The 22,466-nt window shown below is 44.6% G+C and overlaps 2 protein-coding genes across 2 annotated transcripts in view; one reads left to right on the top strand and one right to left on the bottom strand.

Moving 5' to 3' along the window:
• Positions 1-22,466, top strand: part of maml3 (mastermind-like transcriptional coactivator 3) — a 117,310-nt gene that overhangs the window by 43,296 nt on the left and 51,548 nt on the right. Inside the window, exons 2-3 of the mRNA XM_072384206.1 lie at positions 11,878-12,618; positions 14,029-14,967. Of these exons, the coding sequence (XP_072240307.1) occupies positions 11,878-12,618; positions 14,029-14,967 (1,680 nt within the window). The remainder of the gene's footprint in view (positions 1-11,877; positions 12,619-14,028; positions 14,968-22,466) is intronic.
• The window catches only part of ctnnd1 (catenin (cadherin-associated protein), delta 1), a 250,087-nt gene that overhangs the window by 217,619 nt on the left and 10,002 nt on the right, over positions 1-22,466 (bottom strand). The window lies entirely within an intron of this gene.

Here is a 22,466-nt window from a genome sequence, read left to right as displayed (position 1 = left end):
ATAGGAAACAAACAACAAAGGAAATTCCAGCGGAGTTAGCTGGAAAAGTTTCCTTTGAGAACAACACAACATTCTCTTATTACTTATCAAGAGAAACCAGACATGCAAGTTTGATTAATATTTAATCTCCACCTTATTTCAGGACTTATGCACTCGATGATTATTAAGTTTAGATTATGACAGCGTGCTAACTTTAAAAAGCATCCTTCACGCAAACCAGGCCAAAGATCTGGAGGTAACGGATGAAATAATCAGCATTTAAACAAGTTTTGTGTTTTGCTGTGACAGTAAAGGAAGGAAAACAAACCATGCAGCGTTAACTTTGTTCTCAAATGTGGCAGAATCAGAATAAGACGTTTTTTGACAGTTAATTGTAAACCGAGCAGCTACCTTCGGTGGACAGGCCAGCTGCTGATTAATCGGTGGGTGGGCTTGGCTCGCTCCGGACACCAGTGATGTTCTAATGCCGCAGACTCACTCCAGCGATGCCTGACTAATCTTTCATTGTGTTTTCACTCCGTCTGCATCTGCAACAAAACTTAAGTCAGCTGTGTTTCTAACGGTCGAGTCGGTTTATGGTGCCTTTTACTCGGTCCGGGTCCCCGCCTGCTGACACATTTAAATCTCCACGGTTACGTCTGGTTCTGATTCGTGTCGGTTCGTGTTTACACCCCTGCTGCTCGTCCTCAACTGAATATGATTCACATCAGGAGCGTTTCACTGCATCACAGCCATGCGTGACCCAGCCTGTTGCGACGCCTTCTGACACCACCATGTTGCCCAGTTTGTTTGCTCCAAACCAGTTTGTGAATTTATAATAATTTTCTTCTGTTTCGAACCATTTAAAAAGTCAAATCTGAACAGTTTCTGAGACTCTTTTTGAGCTTTTTGTTTTTTATTTCTGAAGAACCTCATTTGAATCACAATTGAAGAACAATTGAAAAGTCATATTCCCACAAACATTTTGGATGATGGGTCAACATTTGCTGCTTCTAAGCTCAGTTATTCCCTGTCAGCAGGCAGTTTTTATCATCAGCATCCCAGTGAGAAGCGTAACTCTAATTTCACCATCAAATGTAAAAATACCCTCCTAATTATCCTGTTTAGTTTGGTCTGCTTCTTTCCCCTTTCTTTGGTGTGTAGTTCAGCTCGTAGCTGCTGGCTGAGCCCATGTTGTTGAGTACGTGAGGGAGGGGGAGGAAAAAGAGATGGGGAGGGAGGGAGGGAGGGAGGGAAAGGAAGAAGAGAAAGAGAGTGATGGAGAGAAAAGAGAGGGGGTGGATCTGTTGATTTACTAAAGACTCAAACAAGACCATTCTCCACTCCCACACACCCACTCGCACTTCCTCCTTCTCCTCTCCTCTCCTCACCTCACTCTTTTCCTCTCCCTCCGTCCTCCCCACTTCACCCCTCCCCTCCCACCCCACCCCCTCCTGGCGTGATGGTACAGCTCCAGAAACAGGAAGGAGCCGCAGCTCTATAAATAGAGAGGAGCTGCTCAGCCAGGAACCACACACAAACACACGCACTGTTTCCCCTCTCTCATCCCCTCATTTTCTCTCTGCTCGCCTTCTTTCGTACTTACTTTATCTCATAAATGTACACACTCCGAAAAACACACACAGATGCTCGCTTAAACCTCACCCCCCCCCCCCTCCAGTCTCTCTCTCCAACACACACGCACAGTCCTTGACTTGGAAGATAATTAGTCGTGCGTTTAATGCTAATGGTTTGTAAAAGTGTCTTGTTAACACACGCTGCTCCTCAGCCTTTCCCATTTTTTTATTTTTCTTCCTCCACTCCTGCCCCCTCTAACACAAACACACACACATATTAAAGACTCTGTTATTGAGTCAGGGGGGTCGGGGATGGAGGGGTGGGGGGCAGTGATGGTTCTCCAGCCACTAGCTTTTTATGTCAGGTCAGCAGGTTTGAAACTGCTGATGACACATGTACACACTGGCACTCTTCTCTTTCTTACTGCGCATGTGCACGCACACACACACACACACACACACACAGGACAAACAAGAAAAGGGTGCTTATTGAGTGTGTTTAAGCCATAATGTTGCACAACGCAAATGAGGCTAAAAGTATGCTGCTGAATAGTTTTATTTGGCTAAAGGACAGAGACACTTGACATCCGCCAGCCTGCACTTAAAACGGCAAAATATTAAAACCAGTGGAGGATCAACTGGACTTCTTTGCAAAATGATAAAAGAAAAGAATGAAGGTGTTTTTGTTTGGAGGATTAGAAGTGTGTGGGTATTGGAGTCAGGCGTGTACAGGCCTCCTGTGTACAGGAGGCAGACTGGCAGGCGCTTTCTCACACATACACCCTTCTCTGGGACGGCAGCCAAATGTTTCTTTTGTTTGCACCTTCCTCTTGTCACTTGGAGTTTTCTGTCCTTCGCTCACACAGACTCTTTGTTTTTGTGTTTTGTTCATTTATTGCTCAGTTTTAAGGGATCGGGTCAGTTACAGCCAGAACTTGGTGTCTGAAAATGTTCATTTTCAGGAGGAAAAGTTTCAGAGTTTTGCAGTAATGGGCAGTAATGTGGAGGGCTGAACAGGCTGGATATTTTGTCTCTGATATGATGCTCAAAGCTTTTTTTTAAATAAATGCTATTGTGATTTACTACTTTGTATTTATTAGAAGAAATTACAGTCATGGGGTAGCTGTTTTCCTCAGTTTGCAGCAAGGGAAATCTAAGTGAACTGACTCCATGTACATGCTAACCAAATAGAGTCAGGAGCATGTAATTACCTGGCAATGCGAGGCAGTATACCAATCAGACAGTTTAGTACTGTTTAGTGCGATTAAATCTGACACTATTTGTATGTATTTATGTAATTCTTCTCACTTGTGATGCAGATCTGCACCAACCTTTTCCTCTTCGTAGGCCATAAGGTGAGCTGCAGACTCTCTCTGAGTTTAGGCTCGCTGCATAGATGTAAATACAAATCGTGATGTCATCACAGTGCCACAGCCGTTGGCGGTACTTCAGGCTTGCTGGACTCTGTTTTCCTCCAGAACAGTAGGTGCTGCCACTGAGGCGGCGGCACCCCAACACCGTGCAGAAGAAGTGCTACAGGAAGTCTAATATGCATAAAATAAACCGCACAGTTTCAACTCCTCTGAGCAGCTTTTGATGTTTTTTAACACCTGCAGTTATTGTACCTTCTTGGGGTTTGATGGGTCGTGCAGATGCCTGCAGGGACGGACCTGCTCCCAACACCCCTCATGCTGCGTGCCCCAGATTAAATCAAGAGTTGCACGACCGGTCCAAACCAACACCACATTGCCCAGAGCGCGAGCTATTGTGATGACAATTTTGATGCACAACGTCATGCACAGCGAGCACAACATTACACACACAGTTAGGCACAGGAGGGGAATGGGTTTCTTGAGTCTGCCTCCTCTATTACAGATGGCGATACGCCCTCATAGTCTTTGTTCTTCTTGGGTCACAAGCTTAAGCAACTGTCAAACAATTAGGCTGGCAGCAAAGTGGTACCATGTTGAGTTGCAAATCGCATTATCTGGGTGTCTTAGTCCAGTTTGAAGAAGCTCGATTTCATGCGATTTTGGTCAGGCTGACATGTGTTTACATGCATTGAAAAAGCTCAGTTTTGGTCTGACTTACATGATAATTAGTTTTTTTCTCGTGTCTTTTAAATTTTGATCAAATGAAAACAGTTTTATTAGTATTTCAGTCTTGTTAAAATGCAGAATATGAGAGCAAAGATGGTAGGAGATAAGTGAACGAATGTTAACTGCTGACAGTGTTAGCAGTTAAGAGTAAGTATAACTAAGTAAATACAGTTATACTTTGAATATATACTTTGAGTGTGTACATTTTTTGGGCCTGAAGTTACCAAAACTTTGAACTATTCCTTGGAAGGGCCTACATTTGGGATTTCATGACATTTAGAGGTATAAATCACAAACTGTAAGCAACTGAATACCACCAAAACACTTAAGATTCGTCTTTTTTCCTTTCTGGGCTACTCTAGAAATGCAGAGAGCTGGGAAAGGAGAAATAGCTAATATCTTTACTTACTTTCATGCAGCTCAACACAAATTTAAAAGATCATTATAATTCCTTATGTAGCATTACTGTAGTTGTTCCAGGTAAGACTTTTAAGGACCTTCACTCACATTCTCTCTCAGGAAAATGATCCAAAACGAGGTGTTTTTTAGTTCAGACCGAGTCACAGATGCAATGTGTCGGGATTATTTACATAAAAGCCCTCACGCCTGGTCTCAGTGACTTGCTCAAGGACTCTTCAGCAGGATGGATGTTTGCTGACGTGTGCTTGAATCGGTGTCCTTGAGTTGAAGGACAGACTTTGATTCATTCACCCTCTTCTTTTCATTCAGAGTACTTCAGCAGAAAGCCAGTAAAACAACTGAATGTCTCATTAAGTTCACAGAGATTGCACACAGATGGAGAAGTTTTAAAACTAATGATACGTTCTCAGTGTTGCTGCAAGTCAGAATATCACATGGTCACATGCCAAAAATGCTTGAAGGCATTGTGAGATTTACTAGCAAACGCTGATTTCTGAGCAGCAGCTGGTCCTTGTTTCTTTGAAAAATGAGCCACTGACGTTGTTTTTATGTATTGTCACTTTTGTATATAACAAAACAGAAAGAAATGAGCGTCACTCGGCAGGTAGAGTGTGCTGCAGCCTGTGTGGAAACGTTCATCCAACGAGCGAGAGAGCGGACGAAGAGTGTGCTGTTTCAGACCTGAACAGTAACTTTTAGTGTCTAAACAGCAGACTTTTTTAAGACGTTTTTCAGCCAGCGTTGACAAACCTTCGCTGCCGTCACTCATGCACTCTTACACTCACACACAAAGCAGCAAACTCGTTTACTTATTAAAGACTGTTTGATCTAATTGACTCATTTCACAGTCTACTGAGTCAGACCAAGAACAACAACACTTAGCTGCGTACTTGCCCTCAGCAGGGAAGTCGAATGAAATTTAAATTATGACTGATATCTGTGTGTCTGTCTGCGTGTGAGGGAGTAAGATTGAAATGGATGCAGGATTTTGATTGGATGTTGGTGCTTTGCTGATGAAATATAAATGCCTACTTGAACATTTTCGCTTCACATCCAATAATTCATCTTAAGAACCTCGGTTTACATGAACTACTCTGGGGTTTGTTAACGGATGGGCTCTGCGTCTTTCACTTAAAGGCTGATGCTGTCATGTTGGCTGATGGGTTCACTAAAGTCTGCACATGCGGGTTTAAGATTTGGTAGTTTTGGAGCACTGAACTACTACAAGAAAGTAACCTTAAGCTCAAGTTTAATCGAACTCCAGCTCCAAACGGCTGATTTAAACACGGCACATGGGTGAACGCTAGTTTTAAAGCAGCACTAGAGGAGTGTGTTGACTTTTTAATGAACATTCCCGGGCCTGAAACTGCCCTGGACCGCCCAGGGGTTCATAACTCCAGCCGCGCACCACATCATTTGCTCGCTATGCTTCTGACAGCAGGGCTCAAATGGAGATTTGTTTTATTCACCTGTAGCAGGAGCCAAAGAGCAAAACAAAAGAAACTACAGCTAATCTTCTTCTTCGAGACTGTTAAGTTGTTGTTTGGAGATTTCAGGTCAGAGTTGTAGATTTATGCATTTATCAGATGCTTTTTATCCAAAGCGACTTACTCGCTTGTTTGTAACTTGTTAAACGTGACTATTTCGGGTGGTCATCTTTATCTGAATACAGTGCAAGGGGGTACTTTTAACTCATGACTTCTTGATTGTTTGAGTTACCGTTTGCCTTGAAACTACCTGCTGGAGTCCCAAAATCAGATGCCTGAATATGCTCTTTGACCTCTTTGGCTACTTCTGCTGCTATTTTAGAAATATATTACCTTTGACCCCCCCAGGTTATTTCTCCATATCTTGCAAAGATGCAACAAAGGAACAATAGTGTCAGCCCTGGACTTGTTAGATGAGAGAAATGATGCTCTGAGTTTATCTCAGAACTAATGATTATGAGTTTTGATGCATATTGAAAAATGCTGGATTACTGTTTGATGTTTAAGGAAAAGCGTAAATAGATTAAGAAAAGTATTCAAATAATGACTTTTCCCTCAATTAACATGGCAACCGTCAACACTTTGAAGCATTCGGATCAGGCCTTGCATACAGTGGGGTATGTTCGGCATGAGAATTCCCCACAATTTATGCCAAAATATCTCCAAAGTAATGGATGCTTCATTGAGACTCCACACAGAGTCAAAATTCAACGGGGAATCTGGTTGCTGTGAGGAAACGGTACATCCGCTAAAATACCTCGTTAGATATGAAGTGTAGCAAGAGGCCAGAAATATTCCACTTTTTTGCAGCAGCGGCCAAATCCAGTTAAAAAATAATCAATTTTGGCAACCTGCCGCTCTGACTGTAGATAATGAGATCTGAAATGCTGATATCATTTATCCTGACACGGTAACAGTTGGAGCTAACTGACTTTTCCCAAATTACTGGATCCCGAAGTCACAACTGCAAGGTTAATGGGCCCAAAATATTGATTTGATGGTTAAACCTCTTCTGTATTCATTCAATCAGTTAGATGCTGTTTTTATGAAAACACAGAAAATTATGAATAATAGATGCTTCTTATGACACCACTGGGACCTTGATATGTTTCATCAGTTGAGACTACTATCACCTTCTGTCAAAAGAAGAGAAAAACATTTCAAATGGAGCAAAAAGGTGTGAAAAGCAGGAGTGGAGGTAAAAGGATGGAAAGAGGGTTTGTGGAAGGGTTCCAAAAAGCTGTTTCTGCCTTGCTTTTTGATTAAGTTCATGTCTGTAAGCAGGACAGGTGTCATTTTACAGACCAATATTAGATTTTTGACCATTATCCTGAGAGCAATATCATTTAGTTTGCCGTTAAGAATAGAAAATAAAAAACAAGCATCGACGTGTTCCTTTAGTGTTGAGACTTGAGATCGATATGATGCTCAACATCTCAAGAGAGCGAAGCAGAGGAAAGGGTGCAGAGAGGTAGACGAGAAGGGAAGAGAAGGCAGGTTGTTGGAGAGTGAGTAAGTGAGTGAGAGAAAGAGGAGGAGGAAGAGGAGGATGCTGCACACAAAGCACCAGAGCAGCAGGTTGCTATAACAACAGCACCTTAGTGGTTCCATCTCTCTTCTCTCCCTCCCTCCTCCACTCTGATCACCCTCTCATCGTTTGCTCCCTGCTGTCATTTGGCGCGCTATGCCTCTCCATCAAGCCACCTAAACCCCCCCCCCCTCAACGGCAACTCCATGTCTCCTCTGATTCACCCTCTCCCCTCCTCTTCATCTTCACGTTCCGGTCGCTTTTTCACTCAAAGGAAAAAGACCATCTGCCGACAAATAAATCCCCTCTTCCTCCTCACGAGCATGTCTCCCTGTTTCACCTTTGTCTCTGCGCGTCTTTGTCGTTCTCGGCGTGTTGTGGTAGCAGGCAGAGGAGCAGGCAGCAGGTGTTTATGTCAAAGAATACACAGAGAGACGCAGGAGGGGAAACGAGAGGCGCTCGCTCCTGTCTTTGCTCTTTTACATCTTTTTGTCACTGCGATGGTCTTTTTCCTTCTAGCTCTTGCTAAGCACTCCAGCTTGATTAAACTACTTCAGAATTCCTTGTCTTTGACTCAGTTTTCCCGGCTCTTATTCTTTCTCATACGGGTAAACATTCATTCCTCTCAAAGGTACTTCATTGTCAAACGAATGAAAATATTTCCAGAATATGTTTGCAGTGCTTGACAGGTTTATTACTGTAATTCAGAGGTGTAATTAGGTTCCTAATGTGCTTAAAAACATAAAGGATTAATTAGCTAAAGTTGTGGTAGCTGACAGTTTTGTCATCTATCCCTCAGGCTGTGGCATCCTGACTCACACAGAACCACAATCCTCCGGTCTTTTTCCACTTTGCCCGGACTCAATTTTATTTGTTTCTGTCTCTGCATCGAGAATTTTATCATGAAGGTTAAATGGATAATGTTTATAGGTGGGTGTGTGTTCAAAACCTGTGTGAGTGTGTGCATGCATCTGTGTGGGAGGGTGCCACAGTTCACACCACCTGGATAATTATGGGAGTTTTTATAGGTGGGCTTTGAAAGGCGAGTCTGTTATTATCAACATGAGTCACTGGCATTTAGGGAAAGCCTGTAACACACGAGCACACGCACGTATGCACGCACGTATACTAACCTGCATACACGAGACCTGAATTATTTAAACCCATTGATTATAGGACCACACACACACAGAGTTGCCTGTCGTGGCAGTGGCGATGTTCGTTTTGTCATGTTTTGGCCCTTTAATGGCTGCACCAGCACAGGAGTTCAAGCCTCACACACACACACACACACACACACACACACACACACACACACACTGGAGTTTTGGCTGCCAATACTAATAATGTTCATCATTTCATAAACATAATTAGGCTGACTGTCAGTCATGGTGGAGAGCACAGGAGGCAGCCTCCCCTACAGCACCACAGATCCCTCAAAGCACACATTCGCACTCCACTAAACCAAGAAAACAAAAAAAAGGCAGAATTTTTGTGCTTTGTTGTGTTGTGGCGTGTGTGTCTGCTAGCTTGAACGGGTCCACCTTCAGGTCAGAATACAATCTGAATATATTCTGTCTGTTGTTCCATCTGAATAACAAAGAGCTAAGTGTGCATTTGCACACGTACCTGTGTCAGTGCATGCAGCTTCCTTTGTGTGTGTTTGACTCTTTCACATGTGACAGTGTGGATTTTACAAAATATGTTCCTGCTTCGGAGCGCTTTCTTTTCCAGCTGGTTGTTTGAAGTGTAGATGTGTTGGATGCATGTGACTTGTGAATGGCTCCCATCATTGTGCACTTGTGAGCCTTTTCTTTCTGTTTTCATGCGCATGCATGGATTGACAGAATAAAAGGACAATTTTCCATTGTTTCTAGTCGGTTTAGTTACATTTACATTACCACAACCTTAATGCAAAGCAATGTGGCAGCTAGATTTATTCTTTTAACATATCAGAAGGTAGCAAGTGAAATACATCTACATAAATACATCTTTCAAGGGCTTCAATGGCTTCTAAGGACATGAAAAGCAAAGCCACGCCACGTATTTTTGCTAAAAACATTGTGTTTTTGTTTGAACCTTAAACTTTGGCTCGGATTCGGGTGTGAGCATAAAATTTGTGCCCTGGGAACCTTGCAGAAATGAGGTCCCTGCTTCCCATTTGTCATTTTAATAGCATTTGCTGCTTCCTTGCCAACTTCATTAGGGGCAAAATTGAGACTGAGAGTTTATTAAATTGCACAGACACTCAGAATAATTTTATTTTTGCGCGTTTTCATTGTTTACCCGACTGTGTGTCTGCTTATATTGTTGTTACAACAGAGACCGTTTAAGACAGGACGAGCTGCCCGATACTTTTCCGTAACAGAGACGGCAACATTAATGGGTCAAACTTGCATGCAGTCACTTGAACAGATAGACACACGCTAATGTTAGTTTAGCATGAAATGCTCTTCAGATGAATCCGTCAGATCATCAAATGAATAAAAATCCAATCCAAACTTTAATGCCTGCAGAGTTTTTCATAGCATTTCGGAGAGCAGATCCAGGTAAACAGAACAATTACAGGCACTGAGGTTTTTTTGGTGACTGGGGAGCTTCCTGATGGACCTTATGAGTTATTTCTTTGACTGCATTTGCATCTCAGGTGGAAACTTTGAGGTGATGTAACAGCCAGCAGACACAAAATGATGTTGCTCTGCGTTTCATAGTTTTTTGTGATGGTGGGTTCATTCATGTGTAAACCCACTTATTACACACCGAAGTCATCTTGTGATTGGATAAAATGACGGTTACCCATAGTTCCTTGAGTGCTTAGACCAGGGATGTCCACATCTAGTCCTCGAGGGCCGCTGTCCTGCAGGTTTTATATGTTTCCCTGCTCCAACACACCTGATTCAGATCAATGCTTCATTAGCAGGCTTGTGCAAGAACTTAACAATATTCTGAAGAGATCCATTTCATCTGAATCCAGTGTGATGAAGCAGGGAAACATCTAAAACCTGCGGGACAGGCAAGGACTGCATACACACAGAAAAACATGCGTGTGCCTTTTCCTACTCGTGGGCTACTCCTCTATAAAGAAGAATGTGATGAAAATGCGTGCACCTCCTGCATTCTTTAAACCATGTGCACGTATGTTTTAAGAGCAATTCAAGCTAATATGATGAAGTGGAAATGGAAAAAAGTTTAGAGAATTTAGGATAAAAACAGGCTTCAGGCTTCTTCAGGCTATTAAAGAAAACAGCTGACAACAATTCAACAGCAGGAGTTTCCTGTCCTCCCACTGCAGCCATGATTCTGTCCTTGTGTGAGCTGTCTCGCTTTTTTTGTCTCTCGTTTGTTATCCAGTCGTTTCTTTTTTAACTCAGTTTTCTTCTGTTTTCTGTTCATCAGTTTTTGTTTTGTTCGTGCTTCCAGAGCTGAGAGCAGTTAGATGTTTGGTAAAATTGTGCTTCTTCTTCACTGTTGCTTTCATAGTTGTGCCAGCAATGCTTTTTATTCATGAATAATTAATTAGGAGGATATCTGAATCCATTGATGACTAAAAATGGGAGTGGAAATCAGGCTTGTAAGCATGTGTGTAGGCACAGCTTTATAAATCTGGCTAAACAAACACATTTCTGCTTCTGTGTGAACGCGCAGTTTTAGCCATGAAGCTACAGAAACTTTTACAAATCTTGTCCCTGATGTTTTTTTTAGGGTTGGCTGTTTTAATGTAGGTGCTGTAAAAACCTTACGAGTGACGAGGCCTTGTTGAGCAAGCTGAAACATGACAAAAAGGGATATTTTTAACTGTTGCCCTATGTTTCACACAACCACAATATGCTCGTGGCTGACATCAGTTGTTTTTGTGACGTGGTGCTGTAGTTGTTGTTGGTGGCGCTGTAGTTGTTGTTGGTGGTGCTGTAGTTGTTGTTGGGGGTGCTGTCCAGTTTCTTGCTGTGTCTCTGTTGTAGGTTTGAAAGAAGAACATCGGTGTTATCATCGTTGCTTTAACAGACTGATGAAGTAATGTTGTGTGCAGTGCCTGAAAAGACCTCTTCTTTGTGTCTGTACTGTTTCATTTCTTTTAAATTTCTTGTGTTGGTGTCATCTCGGTCTCTCTTGTCATGTCTGAGGTTCTGTTTACTGTCCGTTCGTACCGCCTCTTGTCCCGCCTCCAGGTCTATGACGGTGATTACTTTAACTGCCAGCCAGCGTTTGTTAGCACCCCATCGTTATCTTGTCTGTGCTACGGCTGAGCCAGTGAGACAGTAAAGTTCAGAGGACGGTGTGGTGGCTGCCCCACAGTAAGGCTAAGAATGTGTTGTGGATTTTGAAGGAGCAGCTCATCTCCTCATTGGCTGACGCTAATGACGGGGAGATTACTACGGCTGTTGTTTTGAGCTGTCCAAATCGCAGCAGAAAACCATGCGTATAGCCTTTTGGGATTGCTCACTGACTTAGCTTCTTGCCCTCTCATGTTTAGCCTTTTGTTTCCACACAGTGTGTGTGTGTGTGTGCATAGTGCAGAGGATGTACTGTAGGAACTCATTGGTTTGGTCAATATTCAGTCAGATTGACTCCAGACTGAAAATACAATTGATTTGTCTTTTCAGCACACTTCTTGCTTTCTCATGACAATTCCTGGTGTTAAGAGGGAGCAGCCTGTTGCCTTATTGATTTGTATCTCATGTTGTTCCATTATTAGCACCCTGAAGACCGCAGAAAAGCTCCCATTGCTAACATGTCTCGTCTCTGTTGGGCTCCAGCTTTAATGTCTTTTTTCCCCTGCTTTTTTACAGCTCCAGGAGACTGTGAAGCGGAAACTGGACAGCGCACGATCACCTCTGAATGGAGACCAAAACGGCATCTGTGATGGAGGCAGCTACTCGCCGACCACCAAACGGGTACGGAAGGAGGGCTCCAGTGGTTTGGATTCGCTAACAGGCCTCCCTAATAACAATAGCAACAATGTGCCACCCATTTCTCCACTGCATCACCAAATGGACATTAAACCCCTGCTCAGCGGCCCCAACACTTCTACTGGAAACAACACTACAAACGGCAACGGCACGCATGCAGGCCGGACATCAGATGAGCTGGGTAAGAATGGTGGCAGCCACCTCCCAGATATGAAGCTGAATGGCTCCCTTGACCTGGAGGACAGCTTCGGCCTCCTAAAGGACCTGAAACAGGAGCCACTGGATGACGGGGGCGGGATGGAGTCCTCCGATCCCCAGTCTCTGTCCAATCAGAACAAACTGTTCTCTGACATCAACCTCAATGACCAGGAGTGGCAGGAGCTGATCGATGAGCTGGCCAACACTGTGCCAGAGGATGATATGCACGACCTCTTTAATGAAGACTTTGAGGACAAGAAAGAGGCAGAGTTTGGAAGGCCGGCGAACAATCAGACACCTGGCCCACAGGAAGCAGGCGGGAATACGACGGCATCTGGAGGAGGGGCGGCGTCAACGGCACCGTTACCTCCTCCTCCTCAGCCTCCACAGGGAGTCCCACAAGTACCCATTGGTTCACCACAGGTCAGTATTAAGAGGGTCAACTTGATATTGTGTTGCACACCCGTGGTAATTTTGTACGGGCAAACAGACCCCGAGACTGACAGTGAAACTGATCATTACGTTTTAAACACATTGAAGTGGAAACCTCTATCCCAACATTGGTCCTTAAATGATGAGAAGTGGTGTAAACACAGTGCACAGATTTCCATTCGTATATTGATCCAAAGACAGCAGGAGAGGATTTCATTTTTTTCCCTCACACAATTATACTCAAAGGTCAGTTTCGTTGAGAGGCAAAAACATTTGTTCTTAAAGAGAGCAACTTGTTGTCGTTGTTATTATTTTAGTGCATTAGCTTCACTCACCACTTCCAGAACAGCCAAACCACGTCTGTCTGTGGTGGTGAGAACTGGCTTTGGTGTAGAAAAGTCTCTGCACAGGCGAGATGGTAGCAAAGTTATAAGAGCGAGATTAAGGGAAGTAACTCCCAGACAAACTGAAGTTGAAAGTGATTCATTTAGTTTTCAGATGAGACAAATTAAAAGCAACTCCCGTGGAGTTTTGAAAGAGCAAGACTTGCTGCTCTCTACGTTAACTACCCTTTTTTGTGAGGTCTTATTGAGACGGGCTTTGGTCAAAATACCTGTTGGTTTTAGCACAGTTGTTGACAGCACTCAGTTTCTAGAGGTGGACACTGAGCAAGCTCAACTCCACCCCTCTGGTGAGGTCAGCAGCTACTCTATTGCCCTCCAGAATGGAACGATTAAACTAGAAAGCACAAAGAGATGGCGTGAAAAATAATCTTAATCTTTCCGAAAGTAACAGCAAAAACTCCTTAGAAGTTGGTGTACCTCATCGTCATTAGCTAAGCTGTTAGCTACTGCTAAAGAAGAAAATAAATAGATAAATAAACCATGAGGAGTTATTTCTCAGATACTGGTTCAGTTTCTTCAGTAGTTGCTGCACATACACAGTCTTTAGCTAACTCTGCTGGGACATTTCCCTCAGTACAGTTTATTCACCGGGCTCTTATGTCCTCTGAGGCTGCTGCTGGATGGAAGATGCATGCTCCTCAGTACAGTTTATTCACCGGGCTCTTATGTCCTCTGAGGCTGCTGCTGGATGGAAGATGCATGCTCCTCAGTGCAGCTGACAGCAGAACACTTCCACCAGAAGCTGGCTTCATCTGTCCAGCAGGGTGGATGTGAGTGGGCGGGGCTGAGCAGTGATGACAATTTTAAATTAAAATCGAATTGGCTAAATGAGGAATTTTAACACAAAGGTGCACTAAAATAAATAGTCAGAATTGTGTTTTTGAGTTTTTCCACGTATACATACACTCTAATTTTAGCTCCCAGGAACCAAAAAAAGGTTGTTTTTCCATAATATGTCCTCTTTAAACTGTTCTTCTGTGTCCCTTCCTCTCCTCAGGTGCGACCATCATCATCAGGCCCTCAGTTTGCAACCACTGCCAATGGTACCCCTCCACAACAACCTCTACAGCAGTCTCCAGCCGTTGCTATGGCATCAGGTTCACCATTGCACAACTGTGTCGCTCGCTCGCCTCAGACTCCAACCCAGGCTCAGACACAAGCAGTGTCCAGGCCTGGGAATGGATACATGATGAACCCAGGCCCAGGGGTCAGTCAGGCCGGCACAGCACCTGGAGCAGCTGGCGTTGCCTCTGGGGGTCAGCCTGTTGGGCCAGTGACACCTGAACTTTCTCCAGCGGAACAGCTTAAAGCAATGGCCCAGCAGCATGCTAAGCTGCTGCAGCAGAAGCAGCAGCACCAACAAGCAGCTAACTGGTCTCCAGCAGGTGCTCCAACCAGTCCCTACAACTCTGGTCCCTTTAACCAAGACAAACCCAACAGCCCCATGATGTATCCACCGCAAGCCTTTAACACACCACAGGGCCCTCTAGTGGCTGGAATGGCACCCAACAATGGGCCAAAAGCCCCCATGAACAACTACCTCCCTCACAACCATATGGGCATGATGGGCCAGCAGCAGCCAAACAGCATAAACCAGAACGCCCTGTCCAAACAGCAGCAGCAGCAGCAAACAGCAGCCATGTTGTCGTACAGCAACACCAAACCACTGAGTCACTTCAGTGGCAGCGGGGTGGATCACATGGGTCAGAGGATGACTCCGCCCATGGGAGGGAACAGTCAGGTCAAGAACCCCATGATGCCTCCTTACATGGGCGGTGCGGGAGGTGGCGGCCAAGTGGTGGGTCCAGGCCAGACGCCGGGACCAATCCCGGGTCAGACGGCACACCTGAGTGAGGAGCAGAAGAGGATGATGATCATGAAGCAGAAAGGGTTGAGCCAGAACATGACCTACAGCACCATGCAGCCTCATGGACAGGTAAGGGAGCTCTTTATTATCGTGTCAGTGTTATTTACGGTGTAGCTGAGGTACCGCTGGTCCTGTTGGATTTTCATTCATCAGGGGAAAGTTGACCTTCAGCAGTATGTTCTGTAGTTTGAGATTCCAGGATCACTGTTGAGATTTGCCATGTTTAGGGAAAGGTTCAGTGCTTTGGACTTTGAAAAAAGTTAACATGCAACTTCATGCTTGAGTAGATCATTAGAAACACTCATGTGGCTCTCCCACATGAGATTTTCAAAAAAATGTGCGTGGAATCCATTTTACACACGATGCCCAGTGGTTTAGAAGTTAAATTAGGAGCTAAAATGATTTGAGCAGTTGCTTGGGACAGATTTGAGAATACTCTTGAACAAAATTCTTCCTGAGGTGCACCCAGGGAAGGTAAAATGGCGGTAGTTGCCCCAGCAACAAGCCAGGGCTGAGAATAGGCATTGGAAAATGGCCTGTCGAGAGTGTATTGATGCCTCTGCAACTCTAGCAGCACTGATAGCCTCCTCCCCCAGACACACAAGCTTGTGCACTCACACACCAGGCAAACACCAAAGCTAAACGGCTCCTTAGCTCATATCCCCAATCTGTCACAGCTGACTGATGGCTGAGATTGGACCACTAAGCCAAGCTAGCTGCTGTCATTACCGAAAGCCCACCTCAGGCAGTTTGTTTCCCAGCGACCAACACAGCCCACTCTGAACGCTCCAGAGGTTCAGCCAGGTGTCAGGTGTCCTTAATAATGCACCGGACGGGGGCTGTTACACTGTGGGTGGACTGTATTTAACAAATAAACACCCACACCAGTGAAACCTCGCTGTGTTTCTCATTATATTAGTGCAGTTTTGTTATTGTTAAGAGGAACCGTACGTGTTTTTGCCCGCTGATGCTGCACTTGTCCTTCTCACTTTATCTTTCTTGTCTCTGTCCTTACACTTTTCTTGTGCTGATGATATGGCTACAGTCAGTCAGTCAGTCACCTCCTCCTCCCCTTTGGTGATCTCTGCATCTCCTATCCTGCTCCTTCTCCCTCCTCCTCCTCCCTCTGTCTCTCTGCCTACCTCTGCCAGAGACACTCAGCACCAATAAAGGAGCAGATTTATTAATATAAGGCCTTTGTGGCTGCTGCCTGGAGGGGCTGCGTGTTTGTGTGTGTGAGCGAGTGCAGCTCTGAATGCATGTATGTTTGAGTGTGTTTCATAGATTTAGGATGGTGGGGGGAGTACAGGGGGAGGGAGGGGAGATTTATTTGAGCGACAGAGGAGAATTGGAGACCTGAAAGAGAAAGGAGAGACATGTGCAGAAAGGAAAAAGAGAGGAGAAAGGCGAATGCACAAAGCAAGAGATTTATTGTAGAGTGAGAATGGAGCATATTAAAAAGAAAGTCAAGGGCTTGGAAAGAGAAACATAAGTGAGCTATGCCGAGTGGAGTGTTTGATATGCAAAATAGCTTCCATTCTACAAGTATTAAGCACCATTTAAAAGTTTGCTTTTAATTAATTGTCACTTACCTCGGTGAAGAAAATCATCCAGAAATTCCACAGATTTCCCACATCAGGACCAGTTTACATGCTCAGCTCGTGACAACCGGAGGATCTTTGGAGTACCTAACAGAGGTTGGTTGGACGAGAGGATGCCAATAATGCTCCTAGACTAAAAATAGATAAGATTTTAATATTGGAGTTTCGCAATCATCTGCGACCAAAACCGTTGGCACAGCAGACAAAAAGCAGGAGATGGCAAGATGAGAAATATTGAAAATACTGACCCAGCTCCAATCTGACGGACACTGAACAAACATGCTCTTTATAGAAGAGGCAGATTTATTGAAGGAAACGTGTAGCTGAAACACGTATTGCTGAATAATCAGAGGCAGAATTAACACCTTTTTTAACACCCTCGAAAACTTGTTAACCTACTTCCTTAAGTAAAGGTTTACAAAAAGCAGAGGTTAAACCACTCCTCGTGTATGAAAACCTCACTTATAATCCTGTTCATACGGATAGTTAGATAATTAGATCTATTTACATGACAGAGGACACATAGAAAAGGTACAGAAGTACAGTGTGCACTTTCACAAGTCTACAATGGATTCTTGAAGGAAGAGAGGGAAGGAAACCTCCGGTAGTAATTGGTAGCTTGTTCCATCATCGTGGCATCACAAATGAACAGAACAGTTTATATTGAGATTGTCTTACAGTTATAGTTTAGAAGAAGTATTAGCCTGAGCTCAGATAGCTAGGTGCAGATTAGCAGGTTAGCATTTGTGACTTGAGTCAATGGGAAGTGGAGTGACTTGTGTTGTTTTTGGCTGATTAAACACCAAGCACATCTGGACCGTCTGTTGGGTTTTCACACTCTACAATTAGAGACCTGCTGTAAGAGTTTCAGTTGTCGAGGGTCGAGAGAGTTGGGTAGCATACTGAGTTAGATACAACTGGATTTTTCCTCAAGTGCAAAGTGGCAAATGTTCATCTGTGAAGATTTTCATGTTGATCTGGTGTTGGCTAGAACGATTGGCTGGGATGATCTTAGAGTCTTAGAGAGATTTAGTTGTAGTGTCTAGATTCGTTCACCTGTGTGAATGTGTCAGGGACGAGCTGTTCTGGTGTCATCTGGTGAGACTGGAAGGTACAATTGGGTATCATCTGCATAGCAGTGATACAAGAAGCCATTTGAGTGGATGTTGTTGATTGTAAAGAGAAGGGGTCCCAGTACACATCCTTGGGGCACTCCGATAGAGCAGCATGATGCTTGCTGTACGTGGTTTAAAATTGTGCTAGGGTTTCGCTTAATGCTTGGATGGAAACACAGCTAGTGTTGGTAACTGAGAGCTGTGGCTCAGCATGAGTTAAAGGGGCTTTCTGGTAGGATGTGGCGGGTGCTGCATTTCCAAAACCATTCGTGTTTGTGCGTTACGTAGTGTGAGAAAAGATCGGCCGGGCGATCCTTGTGCTCAGTGCAGTTAAGACGGGTTGAATTTTTTATTTGGATTTGCTTTGGCTGATTTAAACAAATCACTCATCTCAGACAAATTGCCAGATGTTCAGTAAGATGATCGGCTGCTTGACGTAGGTTCTCATTTTTGTTCGTCAACTCTCTCCAACAGGCTCATATTGCGCCCTATATTCAGCTTCAAGTAGACCTGGAAGTGATCGCTGTACAGGTGTAGCTCCCAAGCAAGCCTCAATTCTCCGAACTCTCCTTCTAGCCCCAATGATATCATGAACCCAAACCATCCTAGCTAATGCAACTCAATGCCATGATCAAGATCATCAATCTAATCACAATCGAGGCAATGTCATGGCATTTTCCTGCTTTGAAGGCAGCAGTTGGTCTCAGTTGTGTAAGAGGTAGCAGTGGGTTTACAGAAACACGGTTGGCCAAACCCCACAGCTACAATTATGTTTATTTGTTTTTAACTTAATGAAATAAGGTTGGATTGTCAAAAATCAACAAAGTGTGTAAACTGTCTCAGATTTTTCCATGAAGCGGACGATTTCTCGTTGTGATGGCAGTCGGTTTTGTTGATAGGTTGCGACACACTTGGCAGGTGTTTGTGTTTAGGTGAAGTGGTCCTGGCTGTGTTTACATTCGGTTTTCTTTGTCCGTGTGTGTGTGTGTGTGTTTTGTCTCACAGGTGGTGCTTAAACATCACTGTCTCGGCTCCATCCTCTCCCCCTCCATTTCTCTGTGTGTGTAGGCTAATCCAGTTAGCAGCTGCTCGGGGAAACTTCAGCCTCGCTCCTCAAAAGCTCGTTAGTCAAGCTTTAATTGTTGCTCCCTCGCTTTGCATATCACCATGACGCTAATTTATGCCCGTTGTCGCGGCTACCGTCGCCACGGTGGTGGATGTCTCAGTGGAAGCAGCAAGTGGGGGAACAACGACGCGTGCGTGAGCCTTTTGAAGATGTTTGTGAGATTGTCTGCGTGTGATGGATGATGAGGTTGCCTGTGTGTGTGTGTGTGTGTGTGTGTGTGTGTGTGTGTGCAGCTGTATGCGTGCAGCTGTGTGGAGCTGTGGGCGGGTCTCTGGGGTTATCCGAGTTATGATTGGATGAGAGCGGATTGACGGGCATTGGGCTCAGAGGAAGGGTTCTGGTGTCACTGATAGATTGAAGCAGGAGTTGAATGTGCATGTGTGAATGAGCGTGTGTGTAGGAAATCATGGTGTCACACACTGACTGTAATGCACGAAGGAGCTGCTGCTGGGGCTGATAGCCATGTGAGTCACGACAATCAGCCCTTCACTACAAATAAACACTCCGAGAAACACCCACTGGCAAAAGCACTCCGATAAAGCCTCTCCCTCTTTCTTTCTTCTCCACCCCTCTCTTTTCAAGATGTAAAGTCTGTTTCATAATCTCCTCCATCTTCTTTCATCTCCTCTTTTACTGAGGACGCTGACCTCCATCAGGTCTCGGCTGTGCCAGGCAGCCAGTCTCACATCAAGTGCTTCAAATGCGACGGAATAAAACAAAGCCAATGAGTAGGTGGGGCCAGTATTACAGGGTTGATTTTCCCCTAAATCAGATACATTATAGCATGTTCCCGAAGCTGCCAGGAACAGGCTAATATATAGCTGAAGTGTCATATATAACCAGAAAAAGATGTGATTGATAATCTGTGATGCTCTTGAATTAAAATTCGTAATATACATGTGCAGCAGGCTGTGCCCACAGCTGTTTGCAGAATCAGAGTAAAGTGCAAAGTGGCTGCTGCACCCGCAGCCACTCCTGCCCAAAGATTTGTTCATATCTGTTGTTGTTCTGTGTCGGGCTTTTTTCCCATGTAGAGTTGGTTTAACTTACTACTTATCTCACATGAAAAAGATTATGATGCCAACAGTGCTGTCTTGAGCCACACATTGTTTATTTTTTATTGTAATGCCCTTGAGCAATAGTTCTCCAGGCTTTCTGAAGGTTTTTGAGTTTTTCTTTGGACGTTGGCTGTTTCTTCACTCATTTTCAGTCCAGTCCTTGGACATTCTTATTTTCAGAGGAATGTTTTTTTTCTCTTTTTCTTTGTTAAGCCACTTAACTCTGACCTATGAATCATATAAAAGGCCCCTAACTCAAGGTGTGTTGTGTCGACACATAACAGACAACTTAGCAAAGAAGCCATTTTAAATTGGATCTTTAGGCACTTTGTCACAAAGACATTTGTTCCCGTTTCTTTAGTTTCATCTATGAAAAACAGCAAAGATAACACAGTTTGACAGACAGAAAATAGGATTTCTGCAGCAACAAGGTTATTCCCAAAGAGCTATTAGCTGAAAACTTGGCATATCTCAGCATGGTGTGCAGTGTGTCCTTAAAACATTTGAGGAAACTGGACAAGTGGAGGACAAAAGAAGAAGTGTCAGCCCTAAAAAACTATCTACAGCAGATGAACAGGATCTGAAAGTGATGTCCTTAAGAAAGAGGAAAAAATCCAGCTGTGACCTGACAGGACCTGAGAGATGCATCTGGACCTTCAGCTGATCCATCTACTGTTGGCCCAAGCCTCATCAGAAATGGTCTCCATGGAAGGGTGGCTGTCAAGAAGCCATTCTTAAGGAAGGGAAACAGGGAGAAAAGGCTGAGCTATGCCAAATGACACAAGAAGTGGAGTGAAAATCAGTGGCAACAGGTCTTATGGAGGGATGAATCCTCCCCAGAGCCCGGACCTCAACATTATGGAAGCAGTGTGGGATCATCTGACAGAGAACGGAACAAAAGGCAGCCAACATCCAAAGAAGAGCTTTGGGATGTCCTTCAAGAAGCCTGGAGAACTATTCCTGAAGACTCATTAAAGAAATGACAGAAAGCTGGTCTCAGAGGGTTCAGGCTGTGTTGGAGAATAAAGGAGCTCAGACCAAATGACCATTTTTACATATCGGTTGTGATATTTTCACTACATGTTGAGCTGGAAGAGAAAAGGTGAGCAGAAGAGAAAAAAAATCGACCCAAGGGTAAATCATTTCCCCTCTTTTCCTCCATCTATTTGCAGGAGAAGGAGATATTGCCTTCCTTCTCTCACATGCACACATTTTATCTCTTGCTCGCTCTGTTACCCCCCCACCCCCCCACCTCCCTCCACACAAACACAAACAAGTGAATGCTGCTCACTCCTCCATCTCCCTTTCTCTCAGCCACATGTGTTGAGGCTTGAGCTGAGCTGCTCTCAGATCCTATGGAGAGACTCGGGGGATGTTGGGGGCTGTCTCTGGGTGGAGCAGAGGAAGGTGGGGTGGAGGGGGTTGACTGCTGTGTGCGTGTTTGCTCTCTGGCTCCTTCAAGATGCTTCATGTTAAGACAAACACAGGACAAACGGCTCTCTCTGTGTTCCTGCCGTCCATTTCTCCTCATTTTCTCTCGTCGCTTCCTCTCCCCTCGCTGTCACCTCTCCTCTTCCTCCTCCCTCTCCCTCTTTAACCATTCTGCCTCTCCTGTGCTCACAGAGGGCTGTTACTGCTGAGCTCCACTTCACTACTCCCAATCAATAACGTGTGCGTGTGTGTCATTGTCTGTGTTGTGTGTATTTTACACAGTAAAGACATATGATGGTGAGTTTATTCAGCAAAAACATACATTGAGGTTATTGTGTGCACACAGAGATATATATATATATATATATATATATATATATAGTATTTGTGTGTGTGATGGAAGAGCATCGGTAGCAGTGGAAGAAAAAATAAATCTCCAACTCACCTCACACACACACACTCACGCCACCAAAGGTGTTTGGCTTGCTTTGATCGCAGCAGAAAAAAAAACACTCTGAGACAGACCATCTCCACCTATTCGACACACCCTGGAGGTGTGAATTCAGGCTCGGAGATGAAATATCAAAACTCTCGTCCACGGCTTTTTCAGAGGAATGTCACCGTACAGCAGAGTGTTTATTACCGGGGAGTGTGTGTCTGTAATCAAGCCTTCTCTAATATTAACCTCATCTGCAGTATTGACCCACAGGCCTCACGGTGGAGAAAACCGTTTGCAGGGTGTCTGCCGGGGCATGCTGTGTGTGTGTGTGACTGCGTGTGACTGCGTGTGTGTGTGTGTGACTGCGTGTGTGTGTGTGTGACTGCGTGTGACTGCGTGTGTGTGCATATGTGGAGGAGAAACCACAGCCAAGCGTGTGTGTGAATGTGTGTGTGTGTGTGAGGCGCTGGCGAGGTGACAGCAGTCTGTTTAGTATGCAGCCCTCTGACTGCATTTCCCTTCCTCCCTCACTTTGGCCCACAGACACAGCATAAGAATGACCCCCTTCCTCACCCCTCCTCTCTCTCTCTCTCTCTCTCTCACACACACACACACACACACACACACACACACACACGCCACCGTTCATACAGAGAAACTCATGCTTGGTTGCTCTACCTCACATACACAGACACACGTACACATAAACGGACGCACGCAAAGCGGGAGACGCACGCACGCACGCTCTCCTCACGCCAGCATCTCAAACTTTGGCTGCCGGTAACCATGGCAACCGTT

The sequence above is a fragment of the Leuresthes tenuis genome, unplaced genomic scaffold (assembly GCF_036924035.1).
Source record: "Leuresthes tenuis unplaced genomic scaffold, fLeuTen1.0.hap1 SCAF_4, whole genome shotgun sequence".
Classification (NCBI taxonomy): Eukaryota; Metazoa; Chordata; class Actinopteri; order Atheriniformes; family Atherinopsidae; genus Leuresthes; species Leuresthes tenuis.
The sequence above is the reverse complement of the archived record's forward strand: the minus strand, read 5'-3'. Positions and strand labels throughout refer to the sequence as shown.